The sequence below is a fragment of the Myxocyprinus asiaticus genome, chromosome 1 (assembly GCF_019703515.2).
Source record: "Myxocyprinus asiaticus isolate MX2 ecotype Aquarium Trade chromosome 1, UBuf_Myxa_2, whole genome shotgun sequence".
Taxonomy (NCBI): domain Eukaryota; kingdom Metazoa; phylum Chordata; class Actinopteri; order Cypriniformes; family Catostomidae; genus Myxocyprinus; species Myxocyprinus asiaticus.
Genome location: NC_059344.1, coordinates 18,563,797 through 18,587,181, shown reverse-complemented (window position 1 = coordinate 18,587,181; position 23,385 = coordinate 18,563,797). Strand labels below are relative to the sequence as shown.

At 38.8% G+C, this 23,385-nt stretch overlaps 1 protein-coding gene across 1 annotated transcript in view; it reads right to left on the bottom strand.

Moving 5' to 3' along the window:
* The window catches only part of LOC127446820 (ephrin-B3-like), a 108,983-nt gene that overhangs the window by 47,519 nt on the left and 38,079 nt on the right, over window positions 1–23,385 (bottom strand). The window contains exon 2 of the mRNA XM_051708074.1: window positions 10,673–10,968. Coding sequence (XP_051564034.1) covers window positions 10,673–10,968 — 296 coding nt within the window. The remainder of the gene's footprint in view (window positions 1–10,672; window positions 10,969–23,385) is intronic.

Below are 23,385 nucleotides of genomic sequence, written 5' to 3'. Positions count from 1 at the left end.
ATATATGGATGAATATTAGCACTCAAAAGAGCTCATTAGTCAGAAGAAGAGCATATTAACCCATAGGACGAACATACTGTCGTAATGTCTTGTTTTTGAAAGGATGCACATCTAATCTGCCCTGACTGCGGTGACATTAGGGTCCTGTGTAATTCTCTTGTCAGTATTCAGCTTCATGCACTTACAATGTAGATAGCTTAATGAGTATAACGGGAATAGTGTCAGCCACATAAGGCAGAGCCATTCATGACAATCTGATGCATATTGCAAAAAAAGTGGCAAAAGCTTTCTCAAACTGGCAAGCTGCAATCTGATTGGCTGGCTTAAGGAAATTTCCGGCAGTCAGGGTGTGCAGGTTTTTATTAGTCCGCTGGGAAAAAAAGTTCCCAGCCTTCCAAAGTTTGTGAGGTTTCTAACATTGAATCTTTGAAAGATACTCAAAAGTTTACTTTGAGACACTTAGTGCAAGTAAACAAGATACACACATACCTTAATTCATTGAGCACATCTTCCCAGGGTTATATCCAATTTCAGATTTACTCATCACTAAACATCAAGTAAAAAAAGAAAACTGTGGTTATTTGGATACTTTACTAGTCAGTCAGATGACCCCTCCCTGTCTAATTGGTCAGTTGTAGCAAAGAGTAAGATGCAAATAGACCAAACTAAATAGCGAAAGTCAAAAGTCTGGCTATAATGGAAGCGAAGAACCAGCCTGTCAAAGTTTGCAAGTTTCGCAACACTGAATCTTTGAAAGATACTCAAGAGTTTACTTTGAGACACCTCTTCGTAAGTAAACGAGATACACTTACCTTGATGACTCAAGCACAACTTCATATTTTTGCTCTAAGGGTTATATCTGCATTTCAGATTTACCCACTCCTAAAGCATTATGTAAAAAAAAAAAAACTGTGGTTGCTGTCTAAGTTGTCGGTTCTTGGCAAAGTGGTGATATTGGTATGGCGATCGTCAAAAGTCTAGCTAATGTGATCGGCATCTGTGTTGAGGGGATATTACGAAAGACAGAGGGGACTTGGGACGTGTATTACAGGCACTTCCTCAGCTGACGTCATTGCTTTAAACATTCAATGATGCATTGTGTCATGTGTACTTGGACAGAGAGATGAAGACTGTAGCTCAACTACACAAAAACTATCGTAGCTCGATTATAACTGCACTTGTAAACGTACAAGTGTAGACAGGGTAAAATGCTGTTGGGGAACTCTGAACCTGATATGTCTGAGATGGTGAGCTTTGCTAAAAGGATTGGTTACAGACACACACACTCCAAAATGCCAGTGTGCCTTTGCATTTTTAACGATTATTAAAATCTTGGCATGCCAGCCTCTGCGCCTGGTGAATTATAGCTTTGGCATCAAGCACGGTAGAATGAGAAATCTGCCAGAAAGAAAAAAGAGGGCCAAAATAGGGAAAGAAGGAAGAAAGAGAGATGATAGAAGAGGTCAAAGTCTACTCTGAGCTAGAATAATACACTAGCATCAAAGAAAACAAATAAACAGATATTAAAAGACTGATTGGAGTGATAGATAAATGGATGAGGATCTGGAAGGAGATGGAACAACAAATGAGAGCAGACTGAAGCTAAAAGGAACAGTTGGATTAATGTGTCTACAGAGGGAAATGTATGTGTGGTTCAGGGTTGGGAATCAAGAAACTGTTCTTATTCAGAACCAGTTCCATTTTTTAAAGAAATACCTGAACCTAATGATTTTCGTAACATTTGGTTCCACTAAGGGTTGTTGAACGCTGTTGAACATTTCCAGTTTCCTGCACAGCTATTCGGGATGGATGGATGGATCAATGGATTGACTGATGGATGGATGGATGGATGGATGGATGGATGGATGAATGAATGAATGAACATTACATTTATATAGCGCTTTTCTGACACTACACTCAAAGCACTTTACACAGTGAACAGGAGACTCTCCTCAACCACCACCAGTGTGCAGCATCCACCTGGATGCTGTGACGGCAGCCATAGTGCACCGTTACGCTCACCACACACCAGCTATTGGTGGAGAGGAGAGAGTGGAGTGATAGAGTCAGTTAATGGATGGGTATTATTAGGAAGCCATGATTGATATGGGCCAATGGGGGGGAATTTGGCCAGGACAACAGGGTTACACCCATACTCTTTTCGAGAAGTGTCCAGTGGATGGATGGATGGATGGATGGGCACTTGGCATGTTTGAACATTCTTTAAGTCTTTAGGACTTTTTCGATTTTTGATTGTCTGCTACAAGGAAACCATTTGATTAGTTTGAAAAGATATACAGTAGCACACTGCTGTAAGTCAGAAGATTCTGAAGGTCTGTGCCAAGTTTGGAGAATGTAGCATGAAAGCTCTAGGAGGAGTTACAATTGATAAGACAGACAGTAAATAGTCAACACTTATTCTATTGTGTTTTCCTTGCTTGTTTAACTTAACAACAAACGAATAATATTACAAACAACAGCGCAACAACTACTTTTGTCCGATTCACAAACGAATGACGCTTATGAGCAGGTTCTTTGTAATGAGCTGGTCAAAAAGACTCACAAATCAGTCAGTCACAAATCAGCACCCTCAAAAGTACTAAAAGAATCATTGACGCAATCGTTAAAGGTGCTGTAAATAATTTTTAGTCGGAATCAGAATCTGAACCAATATCGTTAAATCTCTCTCTCTCTCTGTCGCTCTCTCTCTCTCTCTCTTTCTCTTGTGGACAGCTGGTCAACCCCAATCCCACCCCAACTCTTTAATCCCCCTCCACACACAGTAAACATCCTCGCTGCCTAAAGTCCTGTTTACCCAAAAAGTGTGTTTGTCACTATATGTGTGTGTGTGTGTGTGTGTGATGAATTGATGATCTAGGAAGATTTACATCATGAGCCAGTGTGTGTGGATATTGTGCAGTGGGATCAGTGTTTCACATGAGTGTCTGAGTCTGTGTGTGAATTAATGCCAGAAGGATCATTCATTTTCCACTATGCATTCACACACACACACAAGCCGTTGCTTTGGCAGCTGTGTGTGTATGTGTGTGTGCTCTCTGTTCATTATTGCTATTAGCGGGTCATGTTTGCGTGATCCTGCTCACTAAATTGCGGCCATGTCGTCGTGTTTCTGCATTCGGCCCCGTGAGGTGGTGTCAAGGGTCAGTGGCAGGGTGCATGCTGGATAAGTGCCCCTCCTGTTCCAAGGAAACACATCCCTCCACAAGTGGTTCCTCATTAGAATGAGGCACAATACCGGCTTTGTCTGCAATTGCATTGAGAGAGAGCGGTGGCTATGTGTGTGCGCATGTGTGTGTGTGAGGCTAAGTGAATCACACAATGTTAACTAGTTGGAATCCAATTAGTGTGGGCTTCTTTCTGTCTGACCTTTAGGGAGTTTCTGTCCATCCATCCATACACACACACACACACACACACACACACACACGTGTACAGCCTAACAGAGGACATACCAAAAACTTCTACTGTTTTCATATTCAGCTAATTAAAATAACTACAAACCCAAAAATAATGTGGAAAAAAAGCATTTTATTTATTAATCAGTTTTCCAATTTGAAGACTTCCCTGAAAGTTTTATCAGATTTAGATTACTTTTGTTAAGTATTTGACAATTCTATCCACAAACTACAACCAAAATACACTGACATACACAAACACACTAAGTCACTACTTACACCAAAAAAAGTGGCACTAAGACACATCAATCTAACACGTAGTGGACACACACACACACACACACACACACACACACACAGCATTACTGTTCTGTTTCTTGACCTAAATTGGGGAGGCGACCTGTCACATTCTCTTACTCATACTCAACACACACGCTTGTTCACCTTTTCATTTCTTGCAAAACAATTCATCCCTCTCTTTTCCACAAAATGTGTTCCGTTTCCATATAACATTATGTACATTTATGTTAATGTATCTCAGTACTTTTCTGAGCTAGCATTAGCAAGATGTGCCACAGGCTATCAGTCTTTCACACACACACATGCACACTGGGCACACATTTGACAAGTCCCATCCTTTGATGTGAGTGTGTGTGTGTTAATGTGTGTGTGCATGTGACATCACTTCTGTTCAACATGATTTGATCTGTCATTCCATCAGGGATGCTCAACATGGCATTGCATGTCCATCTATACATATGTTATGTGATGTGTCTTAAACTTCAGTACGAAACTCCATCAAAGATCCCCGCGTCCAAGCAGTCGGGCTACTCCGTCCCCCGGCGGATGGCAGCGGCGCTCCTCTGAGTGGACGGCAGTGTCGAGGACTCTAATACGGGCATCCCTCCTCCCTCCCGGGTTTTGGCACCAGTGTAAAGGGGTTAGAGGGAAAGGAGGAGGCGAGAACCGGCTTGACAATATAAAAAATGATAAACTTAAACAAAAACACACAAACATAAACACATACAGGGCAGCTGCTTGTAGTTCTCTCTCTCTCTCGAATTGCCATCTCCGGTCGCCTTTATCCCTCGCTCGCCTCATCAGGCTGACTGGGATCTGGGCGTGTGTCATTCCAGCCCGGCCTGACCCAGCCCCGCCCTCCTCTGCGCTACAACTACCTATTTATCTATAACTGTAATCAGATTGCTTTAGAGATGATTTAATCGAAAAAGTAAATGCATTACAAATTACTTTTTAAGTTACTTTTTAAGTTTTCGATTTCCGCTCAACGAATTCAAAATAATTTCTAAATTTCCACTTGTTCATTGTTACACACCCTTCAGCTGTCACAGACGTAGGTGTATATATGAAAATATGAAATCATATTTTAAATGTATTGCACATAAATACTATTATTTTAGAAATAGGTGTAACCCAAGTAATGTACTTAAAAGTAATTACCTTAATTGAAATTGAGTAACTATAATCTGAGTATAAAAATGTAAAACGTAATGCATTACACTACTTTCTGACTAAAAATAATTAGATTACAGCAATTAATGCTTATCAAAGTGTAATCAGGCAACACTGCTGGTAAGCAACCACCTAGCAACCATTGTGAACACCTTAGCAACTGCACAGGTTAACACTGTAGCTGTGATTTTTGCACTAGCAAGCACCAAACACATTTTCTTCAGAAAATTTAAACATTTAGTCAATGATATTCTGATCACTGTCATCAATCTGGGAAATACTTTAGTTTCGAATGGATTGTACCAGAATGTTCAAATTGGCTGAAGCAGTAATTGTTTCTGATCCAATCAGATCGCAGGAGCCAGATGTGCGCAGACAGAAACAACTCTGCCAGAAACCGCAACGTAAATGTTGTCGGGAAGTTAAGCGTAAAAATCTATCTCTCCATAGGCATCTCTCTCTCTGTCTGCTTCGTTTACCTCTCTCCTGGTCCCTGATTTTGTGGTTAGCTTTTGTCTCAGTAAGAAGGGGAATCCTCGGTCTAGGGGCTTTAAAACGTTAAAATACTCATCAAATATAGATCTCTCTGAATCCTTCACTCCCTTTGCTTTTCGACCACTTCTTCATCTCATTCTCGTTTTTCCTGCTTTTTCTATTTCTGCTCTCTCTTGCTTTTTTTTCACTCAAATCTTAAAGCAATCATCATAAAAGAAGTAATTACAGTAATTCAGATAAAAAAAAAATACAGTACCATAAAACACATACAAAGACGTCAAACACATGTGGAGATGATTCAAAGGGTCGTAAAATAGACCAAACAGAGATTTTCGGCGTCTGTGTGTGTGTTTGAGCTGCTGTTCTTGGAGAAACACGGTATAAACCTCTGAAAGACCCGTGTCCATCTTGTTCTCTCTCTACCTCTCTCTCCCTCTCTCTCTCTCTCACCCACTCATCCTCTTTTCCTCTTGAGTTCTCTTCTCTCAGTTTGAGTGACAGTTAGCCATCTGTCTGTGTCCGCTGCCACAGCAATGCCACGGCGATAAGGAGCCCAAAGCAGCTCCGCAGTCAGGTACCCCAAATCCCTCAAGCTGACTGACAGCAACATGTGTGTGTGTGTGTGTGTGTGTGTGTGTGTGTGTGTGTGTGTGTGTGTGTGTTTATGAGCAACTCTGGTGTAAGATTGATATTGGAATCACTTCAAAGCAAAGAGAGTTGTGTATTAAAGAGATAGTTTACCCAAAAATGAACATTCTGTCATTATTTAACATCAAACTTGTATGACTTTTTAAAAGATATTTTGGGGATTTTCAGAGCTGCTTTTTTTTTTTTTTACAATGAAAGTGTATAGTTACCAGGGCCAGTTGAGCTCAGACAAGAAAAAAAATACCATAAAAGCAGTCCATACAACTTGTGTGCTGTATTCCAAGTCTTCTGAAATCGTATGATAGCTTATTGTGAGAAATAAACCGAAATTTAAGCAGTTATTCACAAAAAATCAGACTTGGCAAGTCAAGACATGTCGCACTGGGTTTGACATAAATGAAACCAATTGCCTTTGGATCTCAGAAGCAAATGTGACACAGCAAGTTTAAAAATGCGCATACACGAATAATATTTTATAGCTACAGCAGAGATTGTTCAAAATATCTGGGTGTTTCTTCAACTTTTAGCACTTTTAGCACTGTGGACTTCTAGAGAGTAAAGTTTCATTAAAGGGGTCATGACATGCCTTTTTTATGATTTTAATATGTTCCTTGATGTTTACTTATTATATTAATAAAGTATTTTGCACAAACAACAGTCATATATTTGTAAAACATGATCATTTTCCACCCTCATTCTGATCCTCTGTCAGAAACGCTCAGTTTTGGTGCTGCTTCCCCTTTAAGACTTGACAGTAAACGCCCACTGTTATGATTGGCTCTCTGCCAACTGACTGATCTACTCTCTCATTCCCATCTCACTGCCCACCGCTGCTGGGCGAGGTATGGAAGTGATAAGGTAAAGTAGGCATTGATGTGTTGTTCTAGAGGCAGTAAGATGCAAATGTCTCCCACAGTGTGACATCACAATGTGGAGGAAGTAGAGAACGAGTCGTTTTAACAGCTTGGTTTCATCAATTGCTCTTTCTGCAGTGAGGAGGAAATTTTGAGTTCTGAAACTTACAGTATGTTTTTATAATACAATGAACACTTATATGTCAAAAGATCAAGAAATATTTAATAATAATTCCTCATGTCCTGACCCATTTAAAACATTTTTCACTCACTAACTATTTTTTTGTTTTTTGTCTACTGACAATGTCCAACAGTAGCGATATGTACATGCATCACAGGAGACATGTTTCTTTTTTTTACTGAAATTTATGGAAATTCCCAACACAATGTCAAATTCTGTACTGTGTTTCCACGGTTGAAATGACAGTGATGGAAATTAATTTTTTAATTTTTTATTTTGAAACAATATAGCCGATTCCTTTGTCTTGCTAAGGCTATTTTCATAACGCCAGTTCGAGAGAGAGAGTGTTTATTTACTGTATGTTTGTTTTATGTTGAGTTTCTTATTAAACTTTATGTTTACTGTTCAGCCGGTTCCCGCCTCCTCCTTGCCCATCCTTTAACTGTTACAGTGGTGCCGAAACCCGGGAGGGAGGAGGGATGTGATGTTGTGGAGTCCTTGCCACTGCCATCCGCCAGGGGAGCAGCCGTGGCTGTCTGCCTGGGGACGGAAGGGTCGCTGCCGGCTGCTGAGAGCCGGAGGAACCACTGCCGTCCAACGAAGAAGGGGAGGAGCGGTTTCATCCGCCAGGGGCCGGAGGACTCGCTGCCGTCCGCCGGGGGAGAAGCGAGCTGGCGCCCGTGAGAGGGAGGAGGAGCGGTTGAGGGCTGGGCGACAGCGTGTCCGGGAACCGGCGGGCAAGTTTTCTCTCTCTCACCTCTCTCTGTCTCTGTGTGTGTCCCTCGCTCGCCCTTTCCCTCTCGCCACGCCTCCCCTCATCTCTACCCCATGTTCACAGGAGGTGGGGTGGACCACCAGCTTACAGAACGTCCGGAAGGGCAGCGTCTCCCCTCCAGAAATGGGGGGGAGTAGGTCAGTCCGGTGGTGCCCCGGCCTGAATCGGGCAGGGGAGGAGTGTGACGAGGAGGAGGGCGTGGCCGGGCCGTGAGGGTACACGGCCGGCGCTGAATCAGATGATCAGCGGGAGAGCGAGATAAAGGGGAGCCGGAGATGCTAGTTCAAGAGAGCGAGAGAGACGCACGCAGCTGCCTTGTGTGTGTCTGTTTATGTTTGTTTAAGTTGTGTTTTGCATAAAAACTTTATTTTTACTGTTCAGCTGGTTCCCGGCCCCTCCTTGCCCATCCTTTAACTGTTACAGTATCCTAAAAGGACCTACTTTAAAAAAAAAATAAAAAAAACTTTGTTAGGGGCAAAATTGTTTATTGTGGTGGAAATGATGCCACAACTGTGGGAGAGTCGCAACTTGAAAAAATTAGAAATCATTAACTTAACACAATAAATATTAGAATGGTTTATGTTCATTTTCCTCTTTGTTTGAAATCATTGTTTTAAATGTATAATAATTAGCATTTTATTTATGGCTTTTAGTTTGTCAGTTTATGTGACCTTCATTTTACACAAAAAAGTGGAGAAAAAAAAATAAAGAAAAAAAATCCCCATCTCCTTTTTTATTCAGCAGAAAAAATTTAAGTCATATGGGTTTAGGATGATATGAGGGTGAGTAAATGATGACAGAATTTTCACTTTTGGGTGAACTATTCCTTTAATGTGTGTGTGGGTGTGTAAACAAACACTGTGACCTAAGGCCATCTTCATGACCCCTGGTGATAATTAGACAAGTGATCAGAGCAGCCATAATGACCTGTCAATGCTCTCTTCCACATAAACATTCTCTCTCTCTCTCTCTCTCTCTCTCTCATTTTCATAAATCTTCTTGTTCCAGCTCATTTAAGCTATGCTGAATACATTAACACATGTTAAGGTAAGTTAATTAATACCATTCTCCCTGAGGTCCAAGCCTCTAACGTACACATACCCTTACACGCACACACATGCTCATACACATGGGCTTGAAGATGTCAGAAGTCATCACACATATAAGCAATCAAATGTGCACTCTGTCGTAAAATAGAACATCAAGCGGTCATAACAGAGGCTGTAAAAATACATCACACACAATTGCACACACACAACTGTATTTTAAAGCAAACAGGTATGCACACACAAAAACGCTAAATTAAATGTTCAGTGATCCTTAAAATCACTTTCATGAACCATCCCTCTCCTTTCTCTGCATCGACAGTCGTTTGATGGTTTCTCTTTCTCTCCTTGCTTTCTTTCTCCATGTTTCTCCATCTGTGAGTGTGTGTGTGTGTGTATGCCTCTGACCTTGCGTTTGAGGACTGGCGCAGCCTGTCGATCGATTCGCCGGGCCTGTTGGAGCAACGATAAAGCCTGCAGCCTGTGTGTGTGTGTGTGTGTGTGTGTGTGTGTGTTTGTGTGTGTCAGCCTGCGTTAAGGCTTAACAGAACATGGAAGAGCCCTGGATTTTGCCTGACGTCCACATACCAGTAGACTCACACTTGTTTGCCCATTAAGGAGCCGGTGGAAGGTGAAGAAACTCAAGAGTTTGATTCTTATCAGGTAGACACAGTGTCTGAGAGACCTGCTACTGCTAATATTAGACACAACCCACCCATCACACCAGTGGTGAAGTATTGTCTGAAGAGGTGAGCATACTGTGAATTAATGAAGGACCACCATATGATTGGTTAGCAAATATCCAATCGGACTGTCTGTCTTGCCAGTGCCATCACTTGTGCTCCCGCAGCTCCATACATGTTTAGAGAGAATCTCTGTACACTTTTTAAAATAATGATAATAATAATAAAAAACACATTCTTTCAACGGTGCTGCGGCATCGCGTTAGTAGATTGATAAAGTTCTGAGTCAAAAGCCTACTTGTTGTTCTGGCGGCCATACGTATCATCACTTATTTCAGGTGGGCATATGCGGCATGCAGAACTTATAGAGAAGAACAGATATTCAGTACAAAAAATGCCATTATTTTCCCTTGATTTTAAAGATTTTATTACATTTCTATGTTTTTTTGTGTTTTTTTTTTTAGAACTGGAAATCACAATTGAATAATGCTTTCATATTTCCAGGCTTTCCATGATTGTGGAAACTCTGGGAATAGCACAAAAGACAAGATTGCATGTTGTGGGTCTGGGCGTGTTGGGGTATTTGTAACTGAAAGCCCTGTGCCTTCCTGTGTGTCAAATCCACTTTCTGAAGGGTTGATATCGACGGGCTTCCGTTTATGTTGGCCTCGTTCCCTCTATGCTACTGTGCGCTGTTTTAAAAACAACTCCCAGTAACACGACCCAGCGCAAGATGGTTCCATTTGATAAACTCGCAATCAGCCAAATTCCGGCATATGATCACGACATCTTAAGAACTCACAAGCCCGAACTAGAAACAACCCAAATATAAACTCTGCGGTGAAATACCATCATGCCATCCTTTTGCAAAGAGTGGAAGAACCAATTAAACCAATTAACAAGAGAAGATGGCGAATGAACACGATATAAGACTGATATAATAAACACAAACACACTCACATACACACCAAGTCTTTGAGCCTATTACAAACAAAAGATATTTTCCCAAACAAATAGTTGCTAGTGAAAATAATCAAACGTTTTGATGTGTATCAGCATGCACACATTGATTCACGGATGCGCACACGCACGGCCACTCACCGATGATGAAGTAGTCCTGATGGGTTTTGAATTCGTGGCCCCACAGGTTGGGCGAGTACTCCTGAAACTTGATGGTGAAACGCATGTCGCTGTTGGGTTTGTCACAAGTGAGCAGCAGATTGGGGGCCCCGGTCACTTCACACCTGTCTGCCTGTTCCCGTGACGACACCAGGTACAGTTTGTAGAACTCATACTCGGCGGGGGCCCGAGGGCCGGGGGGCTCTGATGCTGGACAAATGAGGTCCAAGCGATCCCCGATCTGAGGGTACAGGACATAACCCTTATCATCATTAAACCTGCAGAGGAACAGAGAGAGGAAAACATTAAAGATTAATGTCAAGAAACATAAAATAGTTTGATGTTGAAAATTATAAAGACAATAACTACAATTATGATATTAAAATAAGTAAATAATTATAATGTATATAATATTAATATTAGCCTATACTAATTCAAATGAATATAGTATATATTAATAAATATTAATACATTTATTATTACTATTAATTCATATTAATTACTATTAATATTATTTTATATTAATATTACACTCATAATTGGTATAATACTTAATAAATAAATAATTATACCACAAGCACTACAAAAATAAAAACACCTTTATTTTAAATTAATACTTTAAAATACATACAGAATAAAATAATTTACTTAAAAGCATTAAATTAATATAGTAAATATAAATGAATATGAATAAAACAGTATAACTATTAATTAACATTTTTTAAATTGAGGTTAATATTATATTAATATTATAATAATATTACTAAACATATTTTAATTACAAATAAATACTATAAAAATAAAAATGCTTTTATTATAAATAAATAAAAAATACATAAAATATATTTGACTCTTAATTATTGAAAATCATTAAATGCTTAAAATACATATTAATAAATATTAATACAATTTATAAGATCTATTAATTAATATTATTTTAATTAAGATTAATATAATATTGAAATGATATTAATAATTATTATATAAGTACTACAATTACAATAAATACTATAAAAATAAAAATATTTTTATTATAAAGAAATACTATAAAAATACATACACAATAAAACATTTACTTTTAATTATTGAAAAGCATAACATTTTCTTTTTGAACAACAAAATTTACATCAATGAACAACACTTTTACAAAGCAAGTCATAACTACAGACTAACAAACTAAACAAATTACTAACTACAGATCTTTTTTAATTTAAACAATAGGATATTACATTTCATAATAATGCTTTTTTTTTTTTTTTTTTTTTGCTGTTTTTCTTTGTGATGGAGTAAGCCAGCAAAAACCTGCCCGTAAATTTATGAACAATGGGGCAAGAATGCATCATAAAATACTTGCTTAATCTGCCCCCTATAACCTATTGCCTCATGATACTGAGAGACACTCACACAATAACCCATTTTCTATGTAAATGTCTGTGTGGTGCACAATGCATACTGGCTGCCTCAGGAACAGGTGTGGGTCCAACCAGCCACCACATTCACAGCATTTCTCGCTGTGTTTATTTTATGCACCAATTCATCTGTACAAGTAAAAACTCATCCTCTTCTTTTATACCTCATTCATCTATCAAGCTCTCTCTGGCTTCCTGTTTATTCAAACATTTAATGAAAGTGTTCTCTTCCGCTGTGCAATTCATCTGCAAGAACCGAGACTTCAAGGTTTCGACGACTGATTTTCAAGAAATATTATATTTTGTTCTTGTATCTTCAACAAGTGACTCTAATGAGAATGAATGGGGTAGCCTGAATCCAAATCCCACCCGAGCCGATTGTTTCAAAAGGAAACTGTGTCAGATCAAAGCAGCTTCCAGTTTTCTCAGGGACTTTCCTTTGAATTCTTTTTATGTAAACAAATGGCTAAACGTCTCGACAGATGATAATTACCATTTCATCATCATCTTTAAACAGCCAGCCACACCAACAGCTATTTACATGAAAACAAATTAAGGCAGTTGGGCTTGTTTTTTTTTTTACAGGCTGCATGTTTACATGTGAATAGAAAAGCTAAAATAGTTTCATAAAATGACAAGTGGAACCATTTACAAACTGCATACATTACCATAGCATGCAAACCCGAGGCAACTTTATTAATGCTAGTCGTTCATCCTCTTGTGAAACAAAAGAAGTATGAGTGAAATCATGCGTGAGGGGAAAAAAGGCTACTGTGTCTGTGATTATGTGTGTGTGAACAGTCTATAGTTTGGGTTGAGCTAAATATGACAAAACCTCCCTTTTTTTTTTTTTTTTCTAAAAATGCAAAAAGTTTTTTTTTAAGGTTGGCATTAGTCTATTAGTTTATATAAAACAATAGAAGTCAATGCTGCCCTAAAAAGGCAAATTGCAGTAACTGTGCCAACACTAAAACATGAAAATTAATTAAATAAAATGATTATTGTAGTTCTCTTGCAATTTTTTAATTTTGTATTCTCTGAAGCTGAGCACAGATTATATACCTGAGTAACCTTAATTTTGACACAATATATAGTTACTGTGTTTTGCCTTTGCATGGCAGTACAGTGTGTCCTCATTTTAGATTAAGTTAATGTAAATTAAATGCATGTGTGTGTGTGTGTGTGTGTGTGTGTGTGTGTGTGGCATTCCTATAGGGAAGTAGTTTCCTGTCCTTGTCACATAGGTTAGAAAGGTTATCAGTAGCTCTTACAGTTAAGAGCGCAGATACTCCACACACACATACACATGGATTTAACACACAAATCTGTGGACATTTTGCCAAAATAAAACACAGGTTGCTACTGGGTATTTTTGGCAGGTGAAAAATACACACAGGGAACTCGTGTTGTCAAAAGTACCGGTACTTCGGTACCATATCGATACTAAAATAAAAAAAAATACCAGTGTTTCTGCAGTACCGGTAGTACCAACCACCGACTCTATCCGGTACCAGCGCGCAGTATGACTGACACACGACAGGTTTAAAATGCTCACAGGCTGATTTTGAACGAGCGTTCTGTTACTCCTTGTACACTGAAATGGACAATTAATCAAAATAAAATTGTGACGTCCTAGTATGATTTATTAAACCGCTAAAGGCTGCAATCTTAGTGTGGACGAGCTGCGTACTTCACACTAGACCGCTCATCCACTAGAAACTCCACAGACATTGAGAATCATTCACATTGTATGAGATGACAGAAAGATCAGAGCACTTATCCATTGCGAATTGTGTAAAATAGATATTTATATAATTAAAATCACAGCATTTGCACTTTAATCTCAGCTCAGGTTTATTTACAGTATATTGCATTTAAAACAGCAGAGTTGACCAAAGTGCTTCACAGTAATAGAATTTAAAACATAACAACATTTCAAAATTACCACATACAAACACCAGCCATCTAAAATACAAACACTCCAAAACTGTGTCCTACATTTCATTTGTCAGACTCAAAGGCCAGTGTACAGAGATGAGATTTTGGACGTGACTTAAAAGTTCAATGGTCACACTGCGATGTCCCGAACTGTTTATCCGGAAAAGTGAAGCATCCGGCAAAAAACACACATCATAATAAAAGCACGATTCAAAATAAAATCTAGATGCCTGAAATTTAAGAAATTGACTAAAAATATATAACAACTGTATAGTAAAATATTCAATGTAATAATAATAATAATAATAATAATTAATCAAAATATCACAAGCAAGACAGCTGCTGAATAAAAGTTTGTCAAAAAAATTGCAATGACATGTTGAAAAGAGAGTTTATTGATTTGACACTATTTGATGATGAAATTAAATTAATCTTAAAAAAATGTTCTGAAAAGTTCTGGAAAGTAATAATAATTATTAAACTATAATTATTAAAATCATTAATTAACAAAATTAACTAAACTGATGTGTTCAATAGCACATCATAATATTAGCATATTTTTGCTGTGGTATCGAAATTGGTATCGAGAACCGTGAAATTTCACTGGTATCAGTACCGACTACTGAAATTTTGGTACCATGACAACACTAGTCAGAGAACAACATGTACAGAAAGCACCAAAACATCCAGCAGATGCAAAAGGTTTTGCATACTTTTTTCTGTTAGTTAGATTTTTGTCTCTTGTTTGATGGTAGGCTCTGTCACAGTAGACTTGATTTGGAGAAAGGAAAGCACAGACAGAGAGAGAGAGAGAGAGAGAGAGAGAGAGAGAGAGGTGTTGCGGATCAGAGGAGAGAATGAATGGGATGAATGAGAGATAAAATAGCTTACGAAACTGAGAGGAAAGGAGTAAACAGAGACCAACAATGCGGGAGGGAAGAACGAGTTGAGAGAGAGAGAAAAAGAAAGAAAACAGAGGATGCAGGAGATAAGGGAGTCGCTCGCTCAGTACTGGCCATGTTGTTGACATTGTCACGCTGGTCTGCTCTAACCCACTGCTGAGACCCAGAGAGAGAAGTGGAATAATACTCTGCTTTATCATCACATTCACACCTTCTCTCCCTTTCCCTCCCTCTCACGCCTTCGGTGTCAGCATGACAGAACAGCATTTAGTCAAACTCACACTTTACTGATAGGGTTAGGCGTGACAAAACTTGATCTCTCCCATTATGATCAAAGAAGTTGTGTACTAAAACAATAATCCGCAAGAGACTGCATTGCAGTGATTTTACCATGATTAAGGGGAGTTGTTGGGCACGATGTGAAGTGAAGCGCCTAAAACTCTTTTTATCATGGTAAAACCATTATAATGCCAATAATCAAAATAAACAATTCTTTTCCCAAGTAAAATAGTTAATTTGCCTAACTGTAAGCTGTTTGTGGTTGCCACTTAACAGCTTAATATAAAATTCCAACTGCTATGCAAACAGGTGTGCATACAGCGGCTATTTTATAATGGCTTTTAAAGTGGCTCATCCGATCAGAACTGAGAGTTCGGAATGATCTGATTTATAAACTGAATTATAATCAGAGTCACACGCTTGCACATAGCTTGCTTTCATTGAGTGTGTTTACATTCAAGTTCTTACACGATTATGCTTAACACGCCGACAAAGTTTAAGGTCATCTTAATGCCTTAAACTCAATTCTTTTATCGTTGTATGGTCATAAATGGTTTAAGTTTAAACTTATCAGCAAATGTAGATTTTTACCCGTTACTCCGATTTCGCATTAGGTGTAAACACCATTACCGACATTCTTATCGGCTTATCCAATGTGCACAAGTGTTGTGTTCATGTCTGTTTATGCTTTGAATGATGCTGCATGAAAAGTCATATGAATATGTATGAGTTGGCTTAATCATATGAAATCGTATGAGTTAAGATGTGTGAATTCGTACAAAATGTAGACGTGCAAATCCCCGTATGTGTAATGAATTAAGTGAAATTTCCAAGTTTTTGCCGTTGTTTACATGCTTATTTATTTTATCCCCAAAACCCATATCTAAACTTCATCATAAAGAACAGTCACTTAGCATGATTTGAAGCATAAAGAGTATGTTGTGTATCGGAAGAAAGTATTTATCGTGTTTTAGGAGACAAGGGAGAGTGACATGATTGGCTGGTGTAAAAGTCGTACATATTCTTACAACACAACTTGTTCGATTTGATACGATTTAACCAACTTGTACGAATTTGTACGATTTCTCCGTGAGACTGTGTTGGCTGTGACGTCAAAAGTCTAATTTAAATGCGGGTTTCTTACGTTGGCGTTTTCTTTTTTTTTTCTTTAAATAAGCTGAATTCTGATATGAGATGTAAATGGGATCCCTGATTATAACAGGAGCATTCTTGTTTTGTTATGTGACTTTGCGCAAGTAAGCTGCGTTAACATTGACAGCGATTTGCAGTGACAAAGCGACCGAACATCATTCATTTTCAATGAGAGCTTGCGATTTGAGTTGACATGACCAACAGAAACTGCTGCCAATGCCTACTTTATGCAAATGCGCAGCGATGCAGTGCATCTTCTACTGATGTACAGCAGACAGCGGAGCTCACATGATCCGCCTCAAGATACAGTTGGAATCTGTTGTCGAGAGAAAATGCCTACTAGCAACCAAGAGTGCAGATGGCCTCCAGTGATCGCTGTCAGTGTAAACGCCCCTATATCGAAGCAATATATGCATCAACAACCCTCCCAGACAACATATCCAAGCATTATAGCATGTAAATAACTTCGCCAAACGGATAACAGATAAACATCCATCCATAATGTTGCGATGCTGTCCTGATCTGTGTGAATGTGACTGACTGAACGGAACGGAACGTAGTTTCTTTATTCTTTTTAACGGCGACTTGCAAACTAAAAAAGTGCATTGCTGCCATCTACTGTTAACATGGAGACAACTGGTTCTTCTTTCCTATGTTTAAGGACTTGACGTAATGACGCAAGGATGTACGTCATAAGCCAGCGATTTTGCGCCAAATCCTACCCGAAAGCTCAAAATACAAATCATTTTTATAGGCTTACCATAGTGAATCGGGGTAAGGACCTTGTTTTGAACTCTAGTTGTTTATGTACTTAAACATGAATGGCAATTTGTTAAATTTTAACCTAAAAAATCTTACATAGTGCAGCTTTCATGAATTACTGTTAAAACTTGTATTCATAATATATATTTGAGTTCATTAAAACTTCACGTTGTGGATCGTGTGATGTTTCGAAACTTTGGACTTATTTTTTTATTACGTCAAATCATAACACGCTGTGTAGCCTAAACACAGTACATAACATACTGTTTCTCCGTTTCTCAGCTGAATGTACCTTCATGCTTTCGTAGCGATCACTGACATAATTGTAGGTTAGGATGAAACAAGGCGACTGGCAGATCAACAGTGCTTGTCATCATGTTGTACTTTAACAAACTATCAAGGTGAATGCAGAAAGTGTAATGCTTATTTATAGAGAAACACTCCAACACTGATTTCAATGAGCCCACTTCATCTTCATCAGTGGTTCTTCTTTTGTGATATGGAGAAGACAAACCACCAGTGATGGGTCCTTCATGAACGATTCGTTCATTTTGAACGAATCTTTTATGTGACTCAGAAGAACGAGTAGTTTCAGAGATTGGTTTGTTCATTTTGTGATGGCCGCGCATGTGCATTACACAACCTCCATTTGTTTGTTACGTGAAAACCGCATAGGTGCTGTACAGGAAACAGAAATGATTAGTTCACCTCTTGAGTCTTCTGGTCCGTGTCGTTCGTTCTTTTGTCACGTGACAGCCGTATACGCTATGCATTGCTCACACAGGAAACAAAAAAGATTAGTTCACCTCTCGAGTCTTCTGGTCCGTGTCGTTCATTCTTTTGTCACGTGACAGCCGTATACGCTATACAGACAAGATTCCAGAGGTGAACTAATCTTTCTGTTTCTCATAATTTGTCCTTGGCTGCATTATCATTTTTTCCTTATTGGGACTATAATCAAAGTTTGCGTAAGTAGACGTGTGTGTGTGGGGGGGGGGGGGTTGGCTATTGAAACAATGTAACAATTTAATTTAATTCTACTTAAATGAACGAAATGACTTGAATAAAGATTCGTTCATTTTGCTGAACGAGACTCAAAGATCCAAGTCAGTAAAATGATCCGATCTTCCCATCACTACAAACCACATGCAGCGCGCTGTATGGACAGCTTATCAACGTCTGCTGGCATTATTACTGAATGCATTTGTTCTGAAATTAATGAATTGACGACTGATAAGCTTAATCGATCAAATTATTAACAACACTTAATTGATTTTTGATGAATCAATAACATCCCTACAACAAACGTGAAACATAGTAAAAAAGTCCCACGGATGTAAGCGCTGTTAACATTGGCACGATTTGCAGTGACAAAGCGACTGAAAGTCTGTCATTCAATGAGGGCTCACGTTCTAAGGTGATGTAAATGTCTCACATGAATGACGGTGAGCGATGCAAACTTTATAAAACATGCAGCGACAAGATGCTGCGACTACCAACAGACAGTGCAACGGGAACGATTTTGTCACCTTACTTAACAGCACAACAAACAACAACAAACTTGAACAACAAACTTGAAACACAAGTCAAACAGTTCAACACAACAAACCTTCCGGTCCATCAACACTCTTTTTAAAGCATCTGTGTGGCAGACTCAACCACAAAGCCTGTGTAATTACATATGTTTCAACACTGGACCGCATTAGCCTTCGTGATTGAACAACTGTCAGGCGGCAATGTCTAATGAGCAAACTCAGGGTTAAGCAAGCACTCTGCAGATAATTAGAGAACGTTTGCAGAACCCCGCCAAAGAATTTCTGAACCGCGAGTCAAGTGTGAAAAAAAACAGTGAAAGGGACGTGAATAGAAAGAACGTGAACATAAAGTCAAGTTTGTGATGGTGGAATTAGAAAAGGATGAAAATACCAGACTTATATAAACAGAGACTTGTGAGTGTGTGTGCTTCACAAAACCCAACCACACACAGAGGGCAAGCCTTCAAAGCGTAGATTAAAGTGAAATTATATTGACATCTCTCTATGTACACTAAATAAAAACATGATAATACACTCCTCCAGCCATTCCTCCACATCCCAAACACTCATCATTCCTGTTTCTCTCTCTCACTCTCCCACCCTCCCTCAGTTTCTCTCTCTTTCTCCTCCTCTGCAACAAAGGTGGTATTCATGGTTACATATTGAAACAAGGAGTGGGGGGGATGGAGGGGGGAGGGGGGGCAGAGGTGACAGGAGTGTGTTTGTGTACAAGGCTCGTTTATGAGGGCAGAAACATAATTTTCAGACGACACTCTTTCCTGACCCCGACAGCTCTTAAAAAGAGCCGAGTGTTAGTTTCACCCAGTCCAGCCCCTAACAGCCCTGACCCTCAGCCCCCCTCCACCCCATCCCACCTTCACTTGTCCATAAACCCCCCTCCATCCTCTTGTTCGTCAGTCTTGCATTACAAAGATTCCACACAAGAAACTCGAGCTGTGTCCAAAAACAAGCTCAGGGCACAGGTGCAGTGAGGTGGACCTTTGTGTGTGTGTGTGTGTGTGTGTGTGTGCCTTCATGGACTAGGACATGATAAATGTGGAGGTTTTAATCAATTCTGGATAAAGACATCAGCTACAGATCTGGTGTGAACATGTATTGACTATGTTAAGTACATTAAAACCATATATTGAAAAAAAAAAAAACATGCAAAAACAACAGAAACTCCATTTTTACATTTTTGGTAGATGCTAGGATGTTGTGGTTGGTTGCCAGGGCATTGCTATATGGTTGTAGATGTGTTGTGAGTGGTTTTTAGCACGTTCCTATGTGGTTGCTGGGTTGCCTGGATCGGTATCAGCTCCGATACTTACGTTTTTTGATGGATCAGGTATCGGTCTGATGAGCCCGATCCAAATCCGATACTGTGTGTTAGTCATGTTCATTACTGTCAAGCTCCAAAAATGACATAAAAAAACCATAAAAACACCATTAAAGTTGTTCACATGACTCGTGCATTTTATTCAAAGCCACTTGAAGACGTGCAATAGATCTGTGAATCACAAAAGGCTGTGTTTAATAAGTAAATATATAAAATGCATATGCAGCTCCAGTGTGTCAGTGAATGGCGCTGCTCTGTTTACACACACACTTGCGGCTAAGTCTTCACAGCAGTGCGCAATATTTGAGTGCTACTCACGAACAACATCTTAGATGCAGATGCTCAATAGTTCGATTCACTTATAATATGCATTTGGAATGGCACTGGAGGTGCTTTTTAACCAGAATTTGAATAAGAAGCGAATTAAACTACAGTGAACTTGCCTACAAACAGACACATGCAGGACTTCCTGGAGAGTTCAGAATGTCAAAATAAAAGCGTGAGGGTTTAAAAGTTAAAGGTGCACGACTGAGATATATTACTATATATTACTATTATAATATACTATTATTATTATTATTAGCATTTGTTTACAAATTATAATAATATTTAAGTTGAACGGGTTGCAAAAAATAACTGTGTGAATGAAAAGTGAGCTGATATCTTACAACTAAATTGAACAAAAAAGAGATCTGAATCCTTTAAAGTCCAGATACAAGTTAAAAAAAAATAAATAAATAAAATAAAAAAAAAAGGCTTCTTTTCTACTGAACACTTGAAGACTGGAATTACTGTTTATTTTGCTGCTACATTATCCAGTATACTAGTTAATAATAAAGTGTTTCTTAATAAGCTATACATTTATATTGAAATAATGTGTAGTTAGAGGTTTGTGTTTCTTTACATATTAAAGAGCACACCCAATTAGTTCCACACAATAATGTAAAGATATTCTAAACTGATTATGCAAAAAAACAACACTGGTATCGGATGGGGATCGGTATCGGCCAATACTGAGATTTCCGATATCGGAATTGGATCGGAAGAGAAAAAGTGGTATTGGTGCATCCCTTGTTGCTAAGGTGTTCTTGGTGGTTGTTTACAGGTTCAGGTCAAAAGAGCCCATCCCCAAGTCTCTATGATATTCTGGTCTCTAAATATGGCTCGGGTCCCTCCAAAGTAAGTAAATAGTATTATTTATTATTTTTTTTATTTTTTTGCCTGTTTTATCACCCGCCAGGCAAAAATCGCAAGTCCAATCACTTAAAAAACAAAAGCACACCTCTCCTTATTAATGGCACACCATTCAAGGTATAATTCACATCAGTAGTTCAAATATTACGGGACATGTTACGCATCAAAGTTTAATATTTAGGGTTACGAGTTTGTTCAATCTCTAACCCTAAGTATAGGCAACTGTAATAATGATTGCCTTAGTAAGCACCACTAATAACATCCTCCCGCAGGCTGAAAAATTTTTTTATCCCACCAGCCACAAAAGCTTTCCAGGTTTAACAATTACATCTCATTTTGTTGATGTGCTGATTGCATGTGATAATAAGCCATTGAGCAAACATTAATCGAAATCCTTCAGTTTAGATCACTTTGAAACACCTTGAGAATGACTTTTGGCATATGCAATTTCCACTTCATTTTCAGCTTGAATTCCACGTCACTAAGCTGATTTAACCTCCAGCAAGAGCTGATCACATCAGCAGCAGCCATGCCGTAGTGAGGCTGGTTGAATCAGGGCTGGTGTCCAGATGACCCGCAGTGATCTGGAGATATCATTCCTCTCAGAGGACCAGTAAATCTTCCATTTCTCTTACACTCTTTTCTCTGCACTACTATATCGGCAGTTTCCAGAGCCAGGTTAAACTCTGACCTTGGTCTCCAGCGAACAGACTAAACAACACTATATCAGTTAGGCATTCAAGCCGTTATCAAACAGCCAAGAGACCAGAAAAACAACAAAAGAGAGAGAAACAGAGAAAAATACCAATTAAAAATGAAAATGTATCCTAAACTACAATTATTCAACCTGGACAGAAAAGATCCGGGACATAAATAATACTAAATCCGAAGCAGTAAGTGTGTGTGTATAATAGTGATAGCGCAAATTTATATTCGAAATTATCGCATGGACCGATAACCCTGCACACTTGGCCATTTTACAGATGGTCAGCCCTCCTTTGAGCTTTGAGCCAATTTACAAAATCCACCGACAGCCTAATCAATGCATAATGCACAATTTCTGTTTCCAAATATATTAGTGAATTTCTAAAAGCCTAATATTGTGTAAAAAAAAACTATTCATTTCTGTACTTTTTAACAGTCTGATTTCAGTATACAGTGAAAATGTCAGAGTTTGCCTAAACATCTCAGACCAAAACATAACCTTTGCGATGTGGCGGATGTGTTCATTTAGCGACTGGTTCAGTTCAGCCACAGTCCCATTAGAAGACAAAAATACTGAACCATCTTTCATTTTATTCAGGGAAATTGCATGCAAACACAATACAACACGAGTGCAAAAAAAAACAAAAAACAGGGTCACACTGCGCTGATTATCATCGAAAATCCACAGAACATTATGGCATGCAAAATGATATGGGATTGTTTACAGATTTTAATGATAGCTAATGGGCAGTATGAAAATATGCTGTTGTTTCAATGTAACCAAATTGTCTGACATTGAGCAGATAACATGTAGCCAATTATCACATGACAGGCAGGCAAACTCTGAAAATGATGGAAAAGAGGACAAAGAAAACAGGTGAAAGATAAAATGGGAGGAGAGGAGGGGAAAAAAGAAGGAGGTATAGAGAGAGGCTGCTGTGAAAAAAGAAAGCTGGAGACACTGCTGGAATGTTTGTGGTGAGAGGAAAAGCGGGCGTAATGGCTTCCATATGGCTGCTCCTAACAGGAGAGTGAAAGCGAGGAGAGTTAAAAACAGAGAAAGGATAGAAAATTAAGTTCAAGTTTAGGAAAAAGGTCTTTAAAGAGGGAAAACAGTGAAAAGATGCAAATGAAAGATGGTGAAAGAGTAGAAGTGTGTCTGTAAGCATAACGCATGTGAAGAGAGAATCAGTGTGTGTGTGTGTGTGTGTGTGTGTGTGTGTGTGTGTGTGTGCGCATTTCTTTTCCTAAGTGGCACTGTGAAGGTAGGTCTGTCCTTGCCATCGTTGCTGTCGTGCCCTTTCCTGACAAGAGGTGGTCTACATCACTCTGGCAACGGTGTCATATCCCTCTACGGTACACGCTTTCTAACCAGAGAGTAGGGCTGAGTGATATAATGTATCGAGTATTCACTAGATATTCACAATGGTTTTGCTGGTGATATAAAGTTACCAGTAAGCAACATATGAATATTACGATG